Source organism: Oreochromis niloticus, linkage group LG20 (genome assembly GCF_001858045.2).
Source record: "Oreochromis niloticus isolate F11D_XX linkage group LG20, O_niloticus_UMD_NMBU, whole genome shotgun sequence".
Lineage (NCBI taxonomy): Eukaryota > Metazoa > Chordata > Actinopteri > Cichliformes > Cichlidae > Oreochromis > Oreochromis niloticus.
Window position 1 is genome coordinate 1,055,322 of NC_031984.2, and position 21,842 is coordinate 1,077,163.

At 46.8% G+C, this 21,842-nt stretch overlaps 2 protein-coding genes across 2 annotated transcripts in view; both read right to left on the reverse strand.

The window, feature by feature from the left end:
* Positions 1–15,905, reverse strand: part of LOC100700370 (nucleolar protein 4-like) — a 76,344-nt gene extending 60,439 nt beyond the window's left edge. Inside the window, exon 1 of the mRNA XM_019349909.2 lies at positions 15,763–15,905. The gene's annotated coding sequence lies outside the window, so the exon portion shown is untranslated. The remainder of the gene's footprint in view (positions 1–15,762) is intronic.
* A 1,362-nt stretch (positions 15,906–17,267) lies between these two features.
* Positions 17,268–21,842, reverse strand: part of LOC112843234 (uncharacterized) — a 41,061-nt gene continuing 36,486 nt past the window's right edge. The window contains exon 6 of the mRNA XM_025901420.1: positions 17,268–17,299. Within this exon, the coding sequence (XP_025757205.1) occupies positions 17,282–17,299 (18 nt within the window). The 3' untranslated portion in view covers positions 17,268–17,281. The remainder of the gene's footprint in view (positions 17,300–21,842) is intronic.

The following is a 21,842-nucleotide window of genomic DNA, read 5'->3' on the forward strand; positions in this document are numbered from 1 at the left end:
AGCTGACGGTAAAAAAAAGCTAGCCATGAAAACTCGTTCCAGCGTCTCAGATAAAAACATAAAGTAGACGTCAAATAAGGAGTCGGGATTAATAAACGACCTGAAGCAGAATCACATGAAGCTTTCAGCCACCATCTCCAGTGCAAAAGCTCCTCGGTCTGACCTCACAATAAAGAAAAGAAGGCCGCCACGTTGTTGTCACGACAACAACACCTATGAAGCCTCAAAGTGAAAGCCCACAAGCAACTACAAAAAGAAGGTCATCAGTTCCCCGGAATAACTTAAAAAGGATAAAGACACTCTCCGCCCTACATACCACCGCCTGTACACAGGGGGCGCTATACCCTGTAAATATGGACTCCCAAACATCCACAAAGGAGCCCCACTCAGACCTGCTGTTAGCAGTATAAAGTCAGCCACCTACAACATTTCCAAACACCACCACCATCCTAGCTCTGCAAACTCCCCCTGGATCCAGATGAAACCACAGTGCTGTGGTCTCAGCTTCGCTAACATACTGAAGCAGTGGAGACGGTCAGAAAGCGACTACAACAAGACCCCTGCTTAGAAAACAGAAGCTCCACCCCGATCAGACCTGCACACTGTTACACCTCTGCCTCACCTCCACATATTTAAGTACAACCAGCGTTTCTACAGACACAAACATGTGGCTTTCATCAAGTCAGCAAAGATGCTCAGAGAAGGTCAGACACCAACGAGGAAGAATCAGAGGGCCATCATCATCCCACATGTAGCAGGTTTATGAGAGACACTCAGTCTTCTCCAAGCAGGACATCCCAGTGTACCTCAGACCCAGCAACACACTCAGACACAAACTGGTTCATCACATACTCAACAACGTAGCTGTGCAGAGCTCAGACCTGGAGACAGCAAACAGCCACAACATAGAAGAGCCACCTCCACGGGACCACACTCAGCTGTACATCTGCATCTAAAGGTCAAAGGTCACTCTTTGAGGATGCCAATGACAACAACTTAACCTGAGTTTATCATCCATCTTTAAGAACGCCAGCAGGTTACCTGCCCGGATCAGCCGCGGCGCCTTTAACGAGCTTCGCGCTCAGGCCGTTAGCGACTTTTGTTCTTTCACGTTAACAATCAGCCTCACCCGACCTTTTCCCAAAGCACGCAGAGGGTGTGTCAAACCACCTCCTCCGTCCTCCAAACTCGGAGTTTGTCGCTCCTTAAAACCATCCTGCGCATTAATGTTTCTCCTATGTAGACGAGAACCGATGACCTCACAGACATGAGTTCTGACTCCTCCCACTAAACATGTGGTTTGGTTTAGAACAGGTTCTGGGTTTTCGCCCCAGTAGAGGCAGATCACCCTCAGACACACAGTGACTGTGGTCAGGACAGGAAGGAGGGACGGGGGTCGGCCCGAGCAGGCGTCCCAGGGGGAAGAGCTCAGGCTGTTACTTACCCCACCCTGATGACACGAGGGTGGGTACAACATCTGAACTCTGATATCGACATCATCCACCCGACTACAAGGAAAGAGAACCTCAGCCAGTGTGTGTGTCTGTGTGTGTGTGTGTGTTCCTGTCTAGCTATCTTTGTAAGGACCGAAATCTGCATTCTACTATACTTGTGAGAACCAACAGTCACTTGTGAGGACACACTCACCGGTCCTCACAAGTTTGAAGGCATTTTTGAGGCTCAAAATGTGGTTTTAGTGTCAGGGTTACAAGTAGGTTATGGTTAGGGGCTAGGGAAACCATTATGTCAATGAAGGTCCTCACTGAGATAGCTGAACAGGGTTGTGTGTGTGTGTGTGTGTGTGTGTCTGTGTATGTCCAGGAGCTAAATGACCGAGAGGAAGAATAGAGTGAGGAGGAGGAGCTCTTCTATTCATTTCCACACACACACACTGATCTTGTCCTGATATTAGATAAGCACTGAGTGTGTGTGTGTGTGTGTGGGCATTGTAATGTATGCAGGCACATATATAGGTGGACAGTGTGTGTTACATGTGTGTGGGAGACAGCTATGACACATCTGCTGTTAGAGACAAATCTCCTCCGTCTGCCTGCGTATCGGCGAGTCGGCTGAAGCAACGGCGCTCTGCTTTGAGGAGGCGGGGCAACAGGTGGAGACAGGAAGAGACAGGTGGAGACATGAGGAGCAGGTGGAGATGGGAGGAGAGTGTGCGTGTGTGTGTGTGTCTTTAAAGGAGAACGTGGTGTCTGCGGTGAAGAGCAGCGAGCACATCGGCGCTCTGAGGTGTTTACTGCACCGTGTTTATTTCTATCAACTCGTGAACAAAACATTTTATTTTATATTTATTAAAGAAATTTAACTGAGACAGTATTTTATTTTATTTCACCTTCAATCTGACAGAAATCTGGCCCGGTACACGCCGCGCCCCCCTTTAGACTCGGCCCTGTTCGCTTCCATGTAAAACAGGACGAGTAATTCACAGAACAAGTTATCAGACCTTCTTGTTTTTGCCCTTTTTAGAATAAACACAGTCAGAACAAAGCTAATGTTAAACTCTGGTGTCTGCAGTTTCATTCTTCTCATCTGTGTTCAGCTCACTGATTACATGTGAAGCAGAAGCTGCTTCAGTGAGCGCGGATCTCCACGTTTCTCTCTGCGTACGGAGCAGACGGAGACAATCATTGGAGACACAACCAGAGGCTGAAAGTAGAGCTGACGAGGATGAAACAAGGCGAGTAATTCAGAAATAAAACAGGAAATGACTCGAGCGGCGCTCCAAACCAAGATGCTTGTCTGACAGATCGTCCACTGATGAAGACGTCCCACGGCGGCAGACCCGAGGCCACACGGCTCCACATATATCACATCCATCTCTCTGCTGCTTATTGCTGTGAAACCCGATCTCCACGTGAAGCAGCCCAAATCTAATCTTACAGGTCAGAGTGCAGCCGGGTGTCTGCACGTATCAGCTGGTGGGGTCACGTCCTCCTCCGTGCTGCACACACCTGAGTCAGGTGATCGTCCACAGCTCAGAATATGTGGACCTTTAGCTCAACGAGCAGCTCTGGGTGGTTCTGGAATAGCGATGGGTACCGGTGTCGTTCTGACATAAACGGTAGTAACCAGACCGAAAAGCAGCGCACATTTCGGTGCTTTATTTCGGTGCTTTTTTTTCCCTGAGCCAATTCTAGCCAATCATTTTACGTTTCCGAGGATAGTAGGCGGGGCCAGGTACGTACGTTCTTTCAGAGCAGAGCTACAGATTAAAAATGCCCAAGGCAAAGCGATCAAAAGTCTGGCTGTACTTCACAGCAAAAGATGCAAACTCAGCAGCCTGCAACAAGTGCTTTAAGCTGATACTGTGATACTGTCAAAGGAGGTAACACCTCAAATCTGATGAAACACCTGGCGACACATAGCGTTTTTTTAAAAGCCGAGAAATGCACCGTGTTTGATAGCTTGCTGCGAGACCTCACACCGTGCACATCTACTGCGGGTGTGGTGCCTGTTATCGGACCCGGAGTTAGCAACATCCCCCAAAAACCCGAAGAGTAGAGTCCTGGCCCCTAGCCCTGTCAGCGTAGCAGAAATGATGAGGATGATGATGCAGCAGCAGCCGTTCTCCTCTGCGTGAGTAGCTTCATGTTGTTCGTGTGTAATTAACGTTGAGTACGCTAACCACATTATTACATTAATGCATGTAAGGTGAACTAGCAAACACCGTCGTAGTTACATGCGGCTGTCTTCTTGTTTGATGGCAGATACTCCCTTCACCCTGGCCAAAAAGGCTAAAATGACCAAAGAAAAAGTGGAAAACAGTTAAACATGAGAGGTTTTTGGACAAAGTTTGTGTTCTCCATTCTTTAAGCACCGGTTCGAGCACCGTTTAAGCACCGGCACCGTTTCAGCAGTACCGGTTTGGCACCAGTATCGGATAAAACCTAAACGATACCCATCCCTATTCTGGAACATTCTTTACAGGACGGCCTCATCGCTCTGCAGCCATCTTGGCAACGCTCCGGCAGCAGATGGTCTGATGTCACAGACCAAACCCAACGAAAGCAGAGCACAACATCTGCATCGAGTAGAGGTGTCCAAGAACCATCAAACCAACAACAGAGACACACACTTTGCTCCGTGTGTGTGTGCCTTGATTGACGTGTGTTCTGAACTGTCACCATGGAAACTGAACTTCCACAGTCCATGCAGAGTGAGGGAGTCAGCGGCAGGATTCATGACTGTTACTGCAGAATCCAAACTACTGAAGCAGGAACGCACGCCGTGTATTTATTTAGCTCACGAATCACGCGGCCCAAAGCAAACAGCACGAAGCAAGGCTCACACTTCCTGTTTCATGAGCTGGAAAGAAAAGAAGACGTCGTTCTGTCTCTCTTTGTTATCTATCAGCCACACTGCATGTGCTGTCCCAGCTACAGCTAAAAGCTAAATGACCTCAGCGGCGCACACATCAGGATGATCAGCTGACATGCTCATACAATCCACACTGACAGAGCAGGAAGCTGAGCGTTGACGTGTGACGGCTGCTCACGCTCTCCTCTGTGGGGTCATTAACATTTCATACAAGGAAACAGGAAGATAACCGCCGCCGCTACAGGAATCAGTCAACCCGAGTGTGGAGCTGCTGGTTTAGTCAGTGGTTTCATGTGTGATGATGAGCTCTCCGAGATCAGTGCGGCTGGATTTAAATAAAACAGGAACAAACTGATTTTGAGAAAACAGCTGAAATGCCACAGATAATGGTAAATGGCCTGTATTTGTATAGCGCTTTACTTAGTCCCTAAGGACCCCAAAGCGCTTTACACATCCTGTCATCACCCATTCACACACACATTCACACACTGGTGATGGCAAGCTACATTGTAGCCACAGCCACCCTGGGGCGCACTGACAGAGGCTGCCAAACACTGGCGCCACCAGTAGGCAACGGGTGAAGTGTCTTGCCCAAGGACACAACGACCGAGACTGTCGGAGCCGGGACTCGAACCAGCAACCTCCCGATTACAAGACGAACTGCCAGCTCTTGAGCCACGATCGCCCCGTCTGTTACACCAGCTACACCACCCAGAAAACACCAGCTGCTGCTGCCCTGGAACAGAAGAGAAGCATTCATGAAGGCTCGAACACCGAAAACTCGGATCTGCGCACTAAATAAAATATCATAATCTTTGTTAAAGCAGCAGAAAAAATTACTTTAAACACTAAAGCAGTCCTCTGTCCTCTCCTCCGTCCGCTCCTACCCGCCATCATCCCGCAGCACCAAGACCCAGAGCGGCGGACAAAAAGCCATCGAGTTCATCCCAACGTTGCTGAGCGGCGAGCCTCAGCAGAGGGCCTGCTGTAAACGGCTAACAATACAGCACTAATTCTTCTACGGCGCTGCAGAGGGTGTGAGACACCAACCAGAGACCCGAGCGCTCCGCCCTCTCTGCCAATCAGGGAGCGGGCTGGCAAGCTGAGGCCCAGTGATGACGATCTGAGCCGGCCTAATCCAGGCGGCCCAAATCTGCCCCGCGCTCGCAGATTAACCTCGATCTCCTGCAGGGAGCCGTCCAAGCCCCACAGCACGGATTAGTCGGGTCAAAGGTCACCGCTGGATCAGGCTAGTTTCACCGCCAGTCAGCATAAACATCACACCGACAACCTCATTAACCAATCAGACGCTGCACCGAGGCAAAGGAGGGAAAACAGCCGAAACATTAGGACCAGCTGCAGAGTCAGAGACTGTACCTGCACACACACAGACACACACGCACACACACACGCGCACACAGACACACACGCACACACACAGACACAGACACACACACACGCACACACACAGACACAGACACACACACACACACACGCACACTTCAGGGAGCAGAGGAGGAGCAGAGGAGGAGCAGAGGAGGAGCCACTCTGGTGGTGTAAATGATCTCTAGAAGAACTCTCCAGTTCCAGCAGCTAAGAACTGACCACAGTCAGGCGCATGGCAGCAGGTGGCGTTGGCCATGCAGATCTCAGGTAATCACATGGAAGCACTTCCTGTGTGACCACAGAGATGGACACGTGCGGTACTGGAGGCGGGGCTTTCTGGTAAATCAGCTGTTTTGTGCAGGTTCCTGTTGTGGACGAGCTCACTGTAACCAGGCTACAAACAGAAAAGTCCAAACGGGACGCGACACCCCGCCAGCCTCTCGGGGCGTGTGACGGCGAGGTGGCTTTGAGCCACATGTCGTTCTGCTCGGGTATTCCAAATATAAACGGGGGCGGACTCGAACCCTCGCCGGGTCACCACAGACCATTTAAGTGAACATGTGACAGTGTTGCTCAGGACAGACTCACAGCCAGCAGCTCTAACACGTATAAAGCACGTAAGAGATGACAGCTGCACCGACGCCATCGGGATACCTGTAGCACACCGAGTAAATGAGAACGCCATAATCCTGGATGCAGCATCCAATGGGATTGCCCCTGCGTCTCAATGAGGAGGCAAACTTTAGCTTCTAATGTTTTTATTAACAGAAATATTCATTTATTTTTATTAAAATAAGGATGTTTGAAAGAAGCATTCTGTGTCATGAAAAGAGGAAGAGGAGGGCAGGAAGGACACTCGTATCGTGGCGCCATCTGAGATATACGACAGAAGAAACTAGCTTTGGGTCTGAACCCGACGACCCGAGCACGGCCCAAAGGCAGGAACGTATCAACCTCCATTCATCTGCACATCTATCTCCAAGTACAACAAAGGAATGAAAAGAGTCTCCGACTGCAGACAAGGTCAGAAAGACGGGGACACGAGAGGAAGCGAGGGGGCGGAGGAGGACGTGAATATTTGGCCTCAAAACACCCAATGAGCGTCAGCGTTACTGCCCTCTGAACCTGAGTGAACATGACATTTACGGCAGGTTCTCACAGGAACCTCTCTCTGTTCCTCTTTCCACTGAATGATGCTTCACCTGGGGCCTATAAGCAGGAGGTGCTGTGGGCGGAGCTCTGATTTCACAGACACCATCAGGACGACAGGCAGAACTGAAGCGTCAGCTTCAGCTTCAGCTTGTCTCCTTGGTTTCCACCTCAAACTCCGAGGAGACTTTAACCCTGCAAACACTGCACACAAAGAGCCCTGCCTCTTTCACCCTCGCCGCCCACGCCCGCCTGAAGGGTCGAGCTGCTCCTAAACAAACAAGAACTGAAGGAGCCTTGGAGCGAGCAGGGGACGAGAAGCATCCCAGCATTTATCCTCACGCACGCCGATGTGTGGAGCCAACGTGTCACGTGACCAGCGAGTGCTGGATTCTCACGCTAGTTCAGCATGACGTCTCTTCGCTCGGCGATGACAGAGACCCAAAAATATAATTATTTCCTTTAAAAAGTAGAAAACACAGATTTCGTCAAACGTCGCTGCTCATTGGTCACTAGCAGATGTTCCAGGTGTTGGTTGCCAAGGTAACCCTTACTTACTACCCGCTCATGTCATTCAGCAGTGGGCTGCGCTCTCATTGGTGGTCAATTCAAACGCTTGGTTCAAAGTTTATTTCAGGACCCGCCCACTGTGATGTTTGTTAGTTGTTGACTTTCCATGGTCGTGGCGCCGTCGCATGGACGCAGCTTAAAGGTCGTGACTACTTCCAGAGACTCTAGTGAAATGACGCAGTGCTCGGTCTCAATGGCAACACGTCCACTGTACAGTGGGTCAGCACAGTGGTGATACTCAGATACCACAAGTTAATTATTTCTAAAAAAAAAACCCCACCACCTCCATCACCGTGAACCGCTGCAGGAGGACGCCTCCTTCTCGAGCTGATCAGAGTGCATGAATGCGATTTAGAGGGAAACACGATGTCTGAGTGAAAGGAACAATTATTTCATCACTCTGATTTTTTAACCTGCAGTTCCTCTGCCGTCCAGCAGAGGCAGCAGAGAGTCTGTCCCACAGACTCCCATGTTAAACACGTTAACAGGCTGATGCACAAACTAAGTTCTCTCTGTGGATCATTTCCTCCTTCGTGACACCTGTACAGGTGGGAGGATGTTTCTGTTACTCACATGCTTAAATTATCGGGGGCGTGGCCTCTTTGACTGACAGGTGGAGCTGACACAGGTGACTGTAGCTGCTAACTGTCTGCTAGCTTCACCTGAGCTGGAGCTCCGGACCGTGTTTGTGCCATTAGAGCATTTTCGAGCATTTTTAATGACATCATGTGACCAATAACACGGCAGCTGTGAGGTCACTGTACTAACAGAGGCGGAGCTTCAGGTTTGATGCACAGTGAGTTTGTGCTAAGTTTCCTAGCTTTCACCAACTATACAGCGAGATAACGGAGAACGGCCTCTGACCATCGTAAAACTGAAAATATACAAAATATCGTATTAGCTAACTAACATCGATAACTAGCTTGTTACACGCTTACTGCAAGCTAACGAGATAAAACGTTCATACTCAGTTAAACGTACAAATAATCAAACCAAGTTTAAACAAATCAAAGACACAATTATTATTTTATCATCACACTTACTTATGGACAAAGCAACATTTTAAGGTCCATATCAGCTGAAATCAATAGTACTTCGGCACGCTCAGCCATCTTGGATTTTCCGCTTCCTCTATTTTTCTCAAAACAATATTACAAAGCAGCCACAAGAGGGAGCTCTAGGTCAGTCTGTAAAGCTGTATAATCCAGCGTAACTTGTAAAAGGCAGAACAGGGATCTGTATCTGAGTGACTGATTATTCAGGACTCATCTAAATTTGTTCACTTTAAGAAAAAAAAGATGACGACAACTGATGTTGTGAGTTTTGCGGTGATGTCACAGCGCTTCCATCTGTCACTTCAGTTTTAGGCTACGTCCACACGTACACGGGTAGTTTTGAAAAAGCCGTAATCGGCGTTCACTGAAAACAGAGAGTTTTGAAAACTCAGTTTTGTGTTTAGGTGTGGACGAGGAAAACGGAGATTTACTCACGCAACCTCAAAGGTGTGCGCCGTTTTTGACGTCACGCTATGCGTCACGTTATTGTTTACATGAGATGAATTTCTACAATGGCGGATAGAGACAAAATACTGTTGCTGTTAATCTGACTATCTGCAGTTTTTACACACTTACTGTCACTCCATTTACACAGACAGGCGTCAGAGTGAACTTCTCCATTCAACACAGACACTGTCACAACCCAAATCCCGACGTCGGTTTTGAATAAATTTACTTTTTTTAAACATTTAAATTTATGTATGCTGTATGCATTTTGTTCATTCCTGAGTTGTGAGTCTACAGCAACCAAAATAATGTCTTTAGTTATTAACATTTGAAATGATGAAGTCACTTGAAAAGTAACACAAAATTAGCTGCCTTTCCAGAAAAACACAAACTTTTGAGAAGCACTTCAGGGTTTGTGAGGGTACAAAACCCTGTTCAGTCTTTCCCTCCCAGGCTTCTAGACTTCTGATTGGCTAACATTTCATTTTAGCGTTTACATGTGGATGGAGTTTTTTTTTGGTTTTTTTAAAACTGCACGTGTGGACAGGATTTTTAAAAAAAACGAAAACGGAAAATCTCCGTTTTCAAAAATACCCGTGTACGTGTGGACATAGCCATAGCTTAAAATCACAACAACACTGACCTAAAGGTGCTTCACAGGGGGGTGAAGACCCTACAATAACGTGCACGCTTCAGCGTCTCAGAGGTCATGATGTTCTGACTGTTAAAAGATGCTCAGCGAGCAGACCTCGATCTCTGCTGACCTCAGAGCATTTCCACGATGCACCACAGACTCCAGGAATAAAGGGACCCAGCCCAGCCAGAAGGGAGAGGAAGAGGATGAAGACGAAAAGGGGATTAGCAGGCTGGCTGCTGCCCCCCCCCGGCCCTCCTGCTGTGCTCATGGCCGGGTCAGAGGAAAAGTGCAGCTATTTTGGATTTAATCAGGCCCTCACGCAAGGACTTATCCTGGGAGAGGCTCCTCCAGTCCTCCTGTCCCCTAGCAGAAGGTGGATGTGATGAGAAGGAGGAGCCAAGGATGGCCCGCACCACAGCACACACTTACAGCTTCCTGTGAAATAGAACGACAGTAGATTTCTTCTTTTAAATGTTCCGTTATTCCGCTTGTTTAGTGTCTGGACTTTATTGCAGCGATTAATCAGGTCTACCTTCATCGTTCTGGAAACAGAACTGCGAGGGCCGGACGTTAGGGCTGCTCGATTATGGCAAAAATGATAATCACGAGTATTTTCACTGAAATTGAGATCTCGACTATTTGATGATATTTATTTAACAATAACAATGTATTGAATAATGGCTTTAAAGATTATTTTATATTATTTTTTGACAGTGTGCAAATACTGATTACAGTGCAAATGTTTGCAATATAAAAAAATAAATGAAAAATGTAAACATCTATGTTTAGTGAACTTCAAAATACTGCACAATATTTGATCCACGTCTGACTCCGCGAACCCATAATGTTTCCACCAATGTTCCCTCTAATTTTTCATGCGTCTGAGCGAACACACAAACTCCCTGAGCGTCCCTTGGGCCACTGTGAGCGACATCAGACGTGTGCACTGTGGTCACGCCAGCATCTAATCCATCCAAGTTACATGGTTTATTAAAATAATCAAATCACAGCATTTACATTTATGTTAGACTACTTTTAATTAACTGCTTTAGCCCACTTACAATGAAAATGTAAAAAATCCTGTTCCTGACATGTGTAGTATGTTAACACTATTGGAAGTAAAAATAACTTGAACTCCAATTTTGAAAACAAAACTTTCTTTCTTTTTTTTAATAAAGCTCTGACTTGTATTATGAGTCTGTGGTCTGAGAGAGTCTGTAACTCTGTCTGCAAAATACAGTATTTAATGACCAATGTTGGGCAATTAATTATATAGTTACTACTTCAAAAAAGTAACTCAGTTTGGCAAACAAAGTTTTTTGCAGCTGTTTACCTAAAAATGCAGCCAAGGCGTTCTTAAATAAACATTTCAAACTATTTACAGAACAATCAGCTGTTCTGCATCAAATCTGATGCCACACAAATTATTTGTGCCACTCCAAAAAATCATTTCTGTCCACTATGAGATAAAGGAGAACAACAGCCTGATACCTGCAGGCCTGACAACAGGAGATGTATCACTGCTGTAACACCTGTAACATTCAGCAGCCGCCTCATTGTTCTGACACACACAACAAAACTACTGACTACACCACACACTAACTACACACTAACTACACACTAACTACACACTAACTACACAAGATTTGCGCTAAACGTCTCAAATCTCTCACATCTCAGAACACCGCCGTCACTCCTAAAACTTCCCCCCGTTTCTTAACAACTAGATGCCACGTTGCCATATCATTTTTTGATTGGTCGACACGGTACTTTTTTCGACCAATAGGAAAGGGTGGGGGGTTTGGTTTAGTTTTTGCTCACAGGCTTTCGAGCGTTTTCCTTATAAAACGCCGTTTTTACCGTTTCTTCCCGCAGTAAATATAAACAACGACAGTATTCAGGAAGAAAACCAAACATTGCAGATATTTTTATCATAACTCTGGTTTTACGTGGCCGATCAACACAATTTAAAAACTGGTATAAAGTCCACACTTTTTCCGTCAGTTGTTCCGTCTGTCCTGCTCACATCTCCAATGGTTGGACACGTTGTCATTAACGTGGCTTCACTGCACATCAGCCACGCCGCTTTGCTCGCTAAAACACCGGTGTCGGCACATAAGGACGCTGTCATAGCCTGTCAGCGACGTTGATTGGCTGCGTATATACGAATGTGAATCGCATCATTGGCTGGACTATAGGATAAGGTGGCATCGTTCTAATCCATACAGGAGCAGCCAGTCACTCACTGACTAACACTGCAAAACAGAATTGTTAAAGTTTTAATTTTAATTTCAATTCAGGTTAGATTTTTTTTGTGCGCAACGCAGATTTTCTGTGCGCAGAGACCGTGCCAGCAGTGCGCAATTAGGCACGTGCGCAGCTTAGAGGGAACATTGGTTTCCACACCACTGAAGTCGTTTTACCTCTTTTCAACCAACGGCATTCTTTCTTCAGCAGCCATTATCCTCTCCTCTCCAAATAACTTCTGCTTAGCTTTCCGAGCTTCCCTCGGGTCCTCTTAATTGTTGTGACGCGTGTTCGAAACGCAGAGAGGTGCGCTCGATTTGCTACACGGAGCAGCGCAAGAGTAAAGCACGAGGGAGGTGCTAATAATCGGCTCAGTCATTTTTAATGATCGTTGAAAACCCAGATCGTAATCGAGATTAAACTTCGATTAAATGAGCAGCCCTAGACCCCGCCTCTACTTTACTCTCATTTATATTGACCGCAGTCAGCTCTGATTGGCTGAAAACAAAAGTTCAGGATGTTACCGTCTTCGGTATCCCCGCCCATCCCAAACGTTCCCTCTGAATTGGAAAAAGGAGCGCTGCCGCCTGCAGGAGTTATGACTCTGCTTCAGTGTTTTCTCTGTGCCGTCCTCCTCCAGGAATCATTTTTAATCTCATAATTTTCTGGTTAAATGAAACTTATTGGCCCGTTCAGCGCCATCATGGCGTTCCACCATCATTTCTCCCTGCACAGGTGCTCACGCCTGCAGAATAAATCAACCAATAATTAATAAGGCGTGTATCATAGCTCGTGGCTGTCATGTGTTTCACTCTGGTTGTACACACAGCAGGCACGCTGTGACATCACCGTGGATTCAGGCGGCTGTCGGTCAGTCCAACAGCTGCTCGTGACGGCTAACAGCTGATTCCATCTGAATCGTCTTTCTGAGCTGCGGCGTCAGAGAAAAAGGACTCCCATCTTCCCGGGCGCACTAATCTCCCATCAGCATCTATGCGATCCGTCCTTGTGTCTGTAACGCGTTCTGATTCGCTCTGACCAACATGTCATCAGGAACACGATGAGCCGACGAGGAGCGTGGAGTCCACTCGAGGCCGGAGGCAGAGTTTAAAGAGCCCGTCCTTCAGCTGGAGGAGCCTCGCTCTCAGAGAGCCTCCCACCCTGCTGCTGAAGGGCTCTTGAGCAAGGCGGCGAACTCTTATCAGCTCGAGGGCTGCGGCTCTGAATCAACGATCCAGCCGTGACCTCTGACCTCTGAAGGAAAGGCTCGTCTTTGAAAGTAGAGAAACTAGAACCGTGGAAGAAGAAGAGCAGAAACGCAGCGAGAGGCGGTCTCTGTGTGAGCAGCAGGGCGTGGCTTTTTCTCTTCATCACAGAGACACGCCCACAGCGAGCACGTGAGCATGATCACAGGTCCCAATGCGTTACAGGTGTAGGCTTTGAACATATTCAATGTTTTTTTTTTGTATCTGCGCGAGACAGAAGACAAAAACACCGACAGAGAGAAACGATGCTCTACCTGCACTCCTGAGCAGGTCAATATTAAACAAGCCACGAAATACAAACTCCACGATGCACACGTCGCAGTGAAACAGCAGGATGTGCATGCAGCAGTCAGGACGACAGGAAACGTTCGAGCTCACCGCTGCTGATGAAAACCATAAAAACGAGGTTTTAAACTGCTCGCACCACTCTGTCCTGAAAATGATATTCAGATTTATTTACATAGTCTCAAATCACAACGCAGTCGCCTCGAGACGCTGCAAGCTAACGACCAAACAGTAACCCAGAGAAAGGCGACCGCCTGTGAGCGAGCGCTTGGCAACAGTGGGAAGGAAAAACTCCCTCTGAACAGGAAGAAGGGGGACAGAATACTTTGGACTTTGTCCTTCTGCTGCGAGGTCAGCAGTGATGTCACCGTCGCTAATAACACAAACTCTGTGTGTGTGATGAGCAGAGATGGGCAGTAACGCGTTACTGTAATCCGATTACTTTTTTCAAGTAACGAGTAATGTAAGGGATTACCATTGCAAAAACGGTAATTAGATTACAGTTACTTTCCCGTAGGAACGCTGCGTTACTGCGTTACTAAAGCCGTGAGTTTTTTGCGAGAATGTCTCATGACAGTGACGTAAGCGAGTGCGACGTTGGTGACAACAGCTGTGTGCAGATCAACAATGGATAATATATCGAGTGCGGAGAGAGTATGAGCGTGCAGCGTTTAAAGCGTGGAAGTACTGACCTTACTTTGAGTTTGATTCCATAAAAAGTGACAAAAACATTAGTGTCCGCTGTGCGTGGGAAGAAAACTTCTTTTTACAGCGAAAAAAACCCCTAAACTTCCAAGCAAGCAGCGAGTGCGCTACGACTGTAACGGGAAACTCACAGAGAAACTCGCGGATTCTTCCACTGACCGCCGCGGCACACCTGCACCAGGGCAAACCTCCGCCTACCCCAGTCCTGCTTTACAGGTGAAAATAGCGCAACAGGACCGCTAGTCTTTGATTTTATTTATTTTCTGCTGTGTTTTACTTGCATCTATTTGAAAGAGTGAGTGTAAACACAAAAAAATATTTTATTTTATTTTATGTCCTGGAATGTGCAGAAAATAGGTTTAAGTGTTAAACAAATTTCTTCCAGTCAGAGAATGTTGCATATAATTAAGTTTTTGCTTGATGCATAAAGTTAAAAGATTAAAACTAATAAAACAAGTTTTAAAAAGAGACTTTTCCATTTGATTACATTTTGTATGATGGATTATGCAGAAAAAGTAGAATTGGGCTGAAAGATCTATCGCTTTATCACCTATTCAGGTTGTAAATCGTGTTTTTAAAAAGTAACTAAGTAACTAAGTAATTAATTACTTTTGAAAATAAGTAATCAGTAAAGTAACGGGATTACTTTTTGGGGGAAGTAATCAGTAATTAATTACTGATTACTTTTTTCAAGTAACTTGACCAACACTGGTGATGAGGACGGTCAAAGCAGAGCGCAGGAACACTACCATGATTTAAAACCAGCCAATCACAGCCCCACTATCAGCTAACTGTTGTGCTGCTGTGTCAGATAAGATGAAAATTTACTGCCTCGCCACTCCTTCAAACCCACGCCCTCGCATCGTCCCAGCTAACCGGTTTCCACATCGGTGAGCCGAGTGCATGTGGGACTAATATGAATGCACGCAGTCACAGCACGTTCGTCAGCAGAGGGTCGAAGGTTTAGACGTTTCACTGTCGGCCATCATGTGACAAGTTGAGCTGTTTAAGATTTCTCTGCATTCATAAACGACCACGGAGCAGGACGCTGAGCTCAGCGAGCTGTGAAACACCTGCTGGCTCAAACACAACCCGATCATAAACACCAGCACCTCTGAGGGGGGGCTCAGCCCCCATGGACACGCCCCTGCTGTAAGGTAAAGGTTATACCACGTGACACGCCAGGAAACCGTCGCACAGCCTCAAGCCTGCCCCCGTCATCATGGCAGCCAGCAGCGACTGAAGCCCGATCAGTGCTCACTATCGATAATAATCGATCAATCAATCGATCAGATCATTCATTCATTTTCATATTTTGTAGCAAAGCAGGTGAACATGAGAGTCCGAGCTGACGAGGATTCAGAGGCTTTCATTCAGATGACACGCGTGATCGACACACTGACGCTCCGCTGGCACGCGTCACTCACCGTTCGTCACCGTGTGCGGGTGCTCGGTCATTCCGCACAACCTGCACGCACGCATAGACGTAAACACGCGCACGGGAGCGTGTGCGCGGTCACCGGCTGCACTGTGCGTGGCACCAGGAACATCACTGACCCCCCCCTACCCACCCCTTCCTGCCGCAGGACGCTCCGCGCAGTCCCGGGGAGCATCCCGGGTTCAGACCGCTGACCGGGACCGGAGTAATCCGCAGCTCGTAAACAAACACCTGCAACCCGCTCACCTCCTCTCCTGCGCCCCGGGAACGTACTCCTCCGCCGGCTCTCAGGCTTCTGTCTCCGGTTGTTCCTTCGCCTGCAGCTCCGTCACATGCACCGTAAATCCTGCTGCACCGGGAGGAGTGAGAGCGCACAGCGGGACCCTCAAGACTCACCGAGGCAAGCGGAGGGGGCGGGGCCACGCGCGCTTACGTCACAGCAGAGAGCGAGAGGGGGAGAGAGAGAGAGACCAAATCCGTTCTAACAATGGAGATCCGTCCGCTCGCTCTCTCCGTCCAGCCTTTGTTTTTCTCCCCGCCGACGATCCAGAACCGGCACCGGGACTCTGAGCAGGCGGCCGGAGGTCAGGAGGAGGTCTGCGGACTCCTCCACAACCTCAGACCGTTCAGGGCAAAACGGAGTCTCTAACATGAGAACACATCTGTGTCAGGCTGAGGAAAGACTCTATAATATTCACGTTAATGTCCGTGAAATAAAATAATGCTGCGTGGAGCAGAAAACACGCTGTTTCTGTGGGCCAGTACGGAGGCCCGACAGTGACAAAAAAAACCTCACTGACACGCAGGTGTACCACGAATCAAGGTGACTATACAGAGGTTCACAGATGACAGGAAAATAAATTATTCTAGTCATAAAGATGTTTTATATTTATATAAATGTATTTGTATTTAATTATATGGAGGACCAAAACTACCAAACTAAACTATCCAATAAGCTAACGTTACAATTAAACTGGCTAATACCATAGACCAATGAAAATAAGAAATTATACATGAATAAACTATCACTAATTCAAATATACATATATGTGTGTGTGTGAAATGCAAGAAAAAAAATCTTTTTCTGTTCATATAAATTGATGTATTAGTATGCTCAGCATCACTTCATACAGTAAATGAATCAGCTTCTTCTTTTTTTTTATACCCTTGCTGACATTCATGCTCGTTTTTTTGCAGGTTTGGTCACCCGCGGCTCCTCTGCTGCCAGAATCGTCTCCTCTACTTCGCAATAACCAAAACTGAGCATCAGGAAGAAACAGGTTTTTAAAATTTAAACAATAATAATAAATAATTAAAAATACTGTTAACTGAATAAAAGCCGTTTATGGAGCTTAAAGGTTGAAAATTTTTATGAAGTTTATCTTCAGAACATGAAAACAGACATGAAATCATCCTCAGCATGTGTTCAGTGGACACAGTAGTACATGTTACTCTCCAGCTGCTCGGAGGCTGTTTTAATAATAATCTTCATATTTCTGAACAAACACAAAGCAGGAAGCTTCATCTCTGTGGCACACTGACCTTTACTCTGAGACAAACACACACACCAACACTGTGCACACTCACAGTGACTGCCACTGTGAGACAATCCTGTCACCTACAGGCAGAGGCTGGAACTGCAGCGTGATCCACACAGAGGACACTGAGGCTTCAGCTCTACATGTATTCACTTTATTTATTTTTTAATATAAATATATAGATGTAATATTAGTAGGAGCGCTCCTGGTGCCCTCAGTCTCATGTTTTAAGTCACAGGCTGCTCCTGTGGTCAGGCAGGAGGAAAACAAAGACTGAACTCAGTGAAAAATAAACATTTATAAAATAATTCTGACATTTTTTAATCTTAGGGGGTTAAAAAAGGAAAATAATGCAAAAATAAATGTTAGTATGTATAAATTTCATGAACACAACTTAAATGTAATTAACAGAAACATAAATTTAGGTCAAACTGAATCTTATACACTTGATTTTATTATTGTTTATGTGGTTTTTTTTTGGGGGGGGGGGCAGCTTTAGCCCTCCGTACATTTATTGTCAGGTTTACTGTCAGAGTGTCGGCGCTGCTTCGGAGAGCCTGGAAACGGTTTGTGAGGAAAGCGTTGCTGCTCTTATATAAATATATAAATAAATATAAGGATATATATGAGTGCGCTGTGCACTTACAGAGCGCCGGGGGGATTTTTTCTTGCATGTTTCCATGGCGATCGTACTTTAGTGGACAGTATACACCAGAGAGCGGGGCAGATGGTGAGAGGATAAGGCGCGATGGAGGTCAGGGGAGCCGCGAGGAAGAGGCTGAGCAGCACTTCACACGTGACCTTTGGATCAGCGTGAAACCAGCGACAGCAAGAAGGTCCCAGTGAAACCAGCTGGGCGGTGAGACAGGAAACATGGATGAACGTGGATGAACACTCAGACTCTCGTTTAGTTATTTAGGTTGTTCAGCTTTTTGTTTAAGCCTCCTAGAAATGATTTTTCCTGTTTTTCATTTTTCCTGTTTTTCAGTTTGTTGTCATATTTTCATTTTATGTGTTTTTTTTCTCTGGCTCTGTTTATTCAGTGTGTTTGTACATGTTGGTGAATATTAATACCTCAGCTCTGCAGGTTTTGCTATTTAATGACAGAGAACTTCCCAAATGAACGACATTAACCACTCGCCGTGTAGACGGGAGGAGCGCCTGTTATAGACTGTACATAAAAGATGGATGTAGCCACTGGTTTGACTGTACTTTTGTGACCATATTTGTAACGACAGGGTGTTAGCACATAATTACACAGATACCTGCTCATTAGTGCTCAGCAACGTCCAATCAAAATCCTAGACTTTATCATTATTATCAGGATGTCCTAAAAACTCGCTGAAAAGCCTTCAGCTGATCCAAAATGCTGCAGCAAGAGTCCTGACAGGGACTAGAAAGAGAGAGCATATTTCTCCTGTTTTGGCTTCCCTTCATTGGCTTCCTGTTAAATCCAGAATTCAAAATCCTGCTCCTCACGTACAAGGTCTTAAATAATCAGGCCCCATCTTATCTTAATGACCTTGTAGTACCATATCACCCTATTAGAGCACTTCTCTCTCGCTCTGCAGGCCTACTTGTTGTTCCTAGAGTATTTAAAAGTAGAATGGGAGGCAGAGCCTTCAGTTTTCAGGCCCCTCTTCTGTGGAACCAGCTTCCAGTTTGGATTCGGGAGACAGACACTATCTCTACTTTCAAGATTAGGCTTCAAACTTTCCTTTTTGCTAAAGCATATAGTTAGGGCTGGACCAGGTGACCCTGAATCCTCCCTTAGTTATGCTGCAATAGACGTAGGCTGCCGGGGATTCCCATGATGCATTGAGTTTTTCCTTTCCAGTCACCTTTCTCACTCACTATGTGTTAATAGACCTCTCTGCATCGAATCATACCTGTTATTAATCTCTGTCTCTCTTCCACAGCATGTCTTTATCCTGTCTTCCTTCTCTCACCCCAACCAATCACAGCAGATGGCCCCGCCCCTCCCTGAGCCTGGTTCTGCCGGAGGTTTCTTCCTGTTAAAAGGGAGTTTTTCCTTCCCACTGTCACCAAAGTGCTTGCTCATAGGGGGTCATATGATTGTTGGGTTTTTCTCTTTATGCATTATTGTGCTATCTACTGTACAATATAAAGCGACTGTTGTTGTGATTTGGTGCTGTGTAAATAAAAGTGAATTGAACAAACTCTCACTGTGCACCAAACTTGGAGCTCCGCCTTCTTGTTCGCTCTGTTAGCACGGTAACCTCACAGCAGCCATCTTATTGGTCACATGATGTCATAAAAAAGGCTCCAACAGCACAAACACGGTGCAGACATCTAGCTTAGCAGCTACAGCCACCTGTCAGTCACAGAGGCCACGCCCCTAACAACTTAACGAGATGAGTTCCTGTACAGATGTTGGGGTGAAACTATAAACAGAGACAAACTGCATGAGTGGGTGTGATTTCACACTGAAATATATCCATATATGATTAAAATGTCATTTTAATCATATATGGAAAAATGACCGACTGAACCTTTAACTGTTGTGAAGGATGTGGGACGGCGAGCGCCTGAGACTGGTCAGCACACAGCGGCGGTGTTCATCCTTCATTAGATCCGGTCCTTGCATACGTGCACACAGCGTCTCTATGCTCGATCACTGTAAATGCACCGTTATTGATAATAATAATGAAACAATGGCTTCAGTCCTCGTCCTCTCCAGGCCGCATGAAACGAACGACCTGATGTTGCTTCGTTACACCTGTCACAGCGTGGGCGGGGCCTCAGGGATGGCGCAGCGGCCGATGTTTCACCTGTGTTACATGTTTCTGCGACACGACTGGATAAAATCATTTCTGGTCAGTTTCTAACTGGCAGCTCTCGATTTTTCCTTCTGTGCTTTAGTAATTATGAAAGACCAACCCCCAACCTATCTCCCACCCACCCACCCACCCACCCACACACACACACCCACCCACACACACACACCCACACACACACACACACACACACACCCCTCCTCCCAAAACTAATGAAATGTCTTTCCTCCTGAGGTAGCTGAAATAATGGGTGAAGACGGGGAAAGGGGGAGACCATAAATGATAATGAAGTACCTCATTCTCCTTTTTAATTCTTTCCTCCCCCTCCAACCACCTCCTCTCCACCCCTCCTCCCATCTTCACCCCCCTCCTCCGTCCCACCATCTACAAATTTTCTCATTTTTATTTTCACCTCCAGAGCCACCGCCCTGCCATCCCTCCATCCTCCTCCTCCTCACCCATTTCTACATTGTCTGCAGTAGCACCCCCCCACCCCCCCACCCCTGCCAGGAAGCATCCTGGGTAATTTCCTCCTCTTATTGAATTGGGATGGGGGGGTGGATGGAGGAAAGATAAAGGGCTGGGCAGATGAACGGAGGCTTGGGATGAGTGCTAATGGAGCTGCTGGAGGATTCACACATCTCAAATATGCAGTCCCTCCTCCTCCTCCTCCTCCTCCGTCTTCTTGTTTCGTGTCTGGGGTAAAACTACAAATGCCCCCCTCCCCTCCTCACCCTCTCTCACTCACACTCATAAGAACGAGCCTGACAAAAGACTGCGACCTTCTTCTATTTTTATGTAAGAATGCTATTCAGCTGTTCAGACGCGCGCACACACACACACACACACACACACACACACACACACACACAGTGTGAACCTGATGCTCCCTCCTGTCCTATGTTATTTCTATAGGTGAGTGACTCATTGCTCCTCTATTCCTGTCTGTACTTCTGTTCCTCTGGGCCCAACACTATAATCACAGTCTCATCCTGCCACACAGACACACACACAGACACACACACACACACACAGACACACAGACACACTGTCTGTTAAAACTTAACTCTTCCTGTGTCGCTGTCGCTCTGAGGTTGTGTAGATGTTTGCGGCAGTTTTATTGGCATATAAATAAGAAATAACAGGAAATGTGTGCAGAGGTTAGGGCAGCTTTACACCAGCAGGGGGCGACACCTGATCTCAGTAAACCTGATGTGTCGCTGGCTTCATGTCCACACTCACACAAAGAGAAACGTGCGTGCAGCTCTGCGTGCAGAAAGCGTGCCGCCTTTGTGCACTGGTCAGCTGATGTCGTCACAAAGATTTCAGCAATAAGTCGGCGCTACCACGGAGACAGTCTGGCAATCACCTGCAATCTGTTGTTCACATTAACTCCTCCCATTCACGGGTTTAAAACTGACCGGTGACACGAAGCTGCAGGACGGCGAGTTACCTGCAGAATGACACGGGAACACGAGCAGCTGGGAACCAGACGATACGAGACGCATCGCAGACACGTTACGCTCAAAGACATCAGCGCGATGATGCACCTGAGTGACTGCAGGCCAATCAGACTGGCTGTGCCGGTGTTGCGCCTCCAGCTTACTGAATCCAAATAAATTCCATGCAATAGCTGCAAAAACTCCAGTTTCTCCCAGTCACATGATCGTTTTGGAAAATATGTCCAAAAGGAGCTGCAGCTAACAGCTACGTTCAGCATCCACACAGCGGTCACCTCCATGAGTGAAGCACTGAACACTGCCGTGTCAGGGTGGGCTTTTTTAAGCAGTTTGTGGATTTTAGTGGAATAAGTGAGTTTTTAGTCGGAAGCCAACAAGAAATGCTGCACTGGCTGTGGAAGCCTGAGAGCTCATTAAAAATCGTCTCCATGACCGACACGCAGGCACAGATGCTGATTATCGGCAAACAGCTTCAGATATCGGAGCTGATATTGATCGTGGACCCAGATCACATCGAACTCGAACGGCTG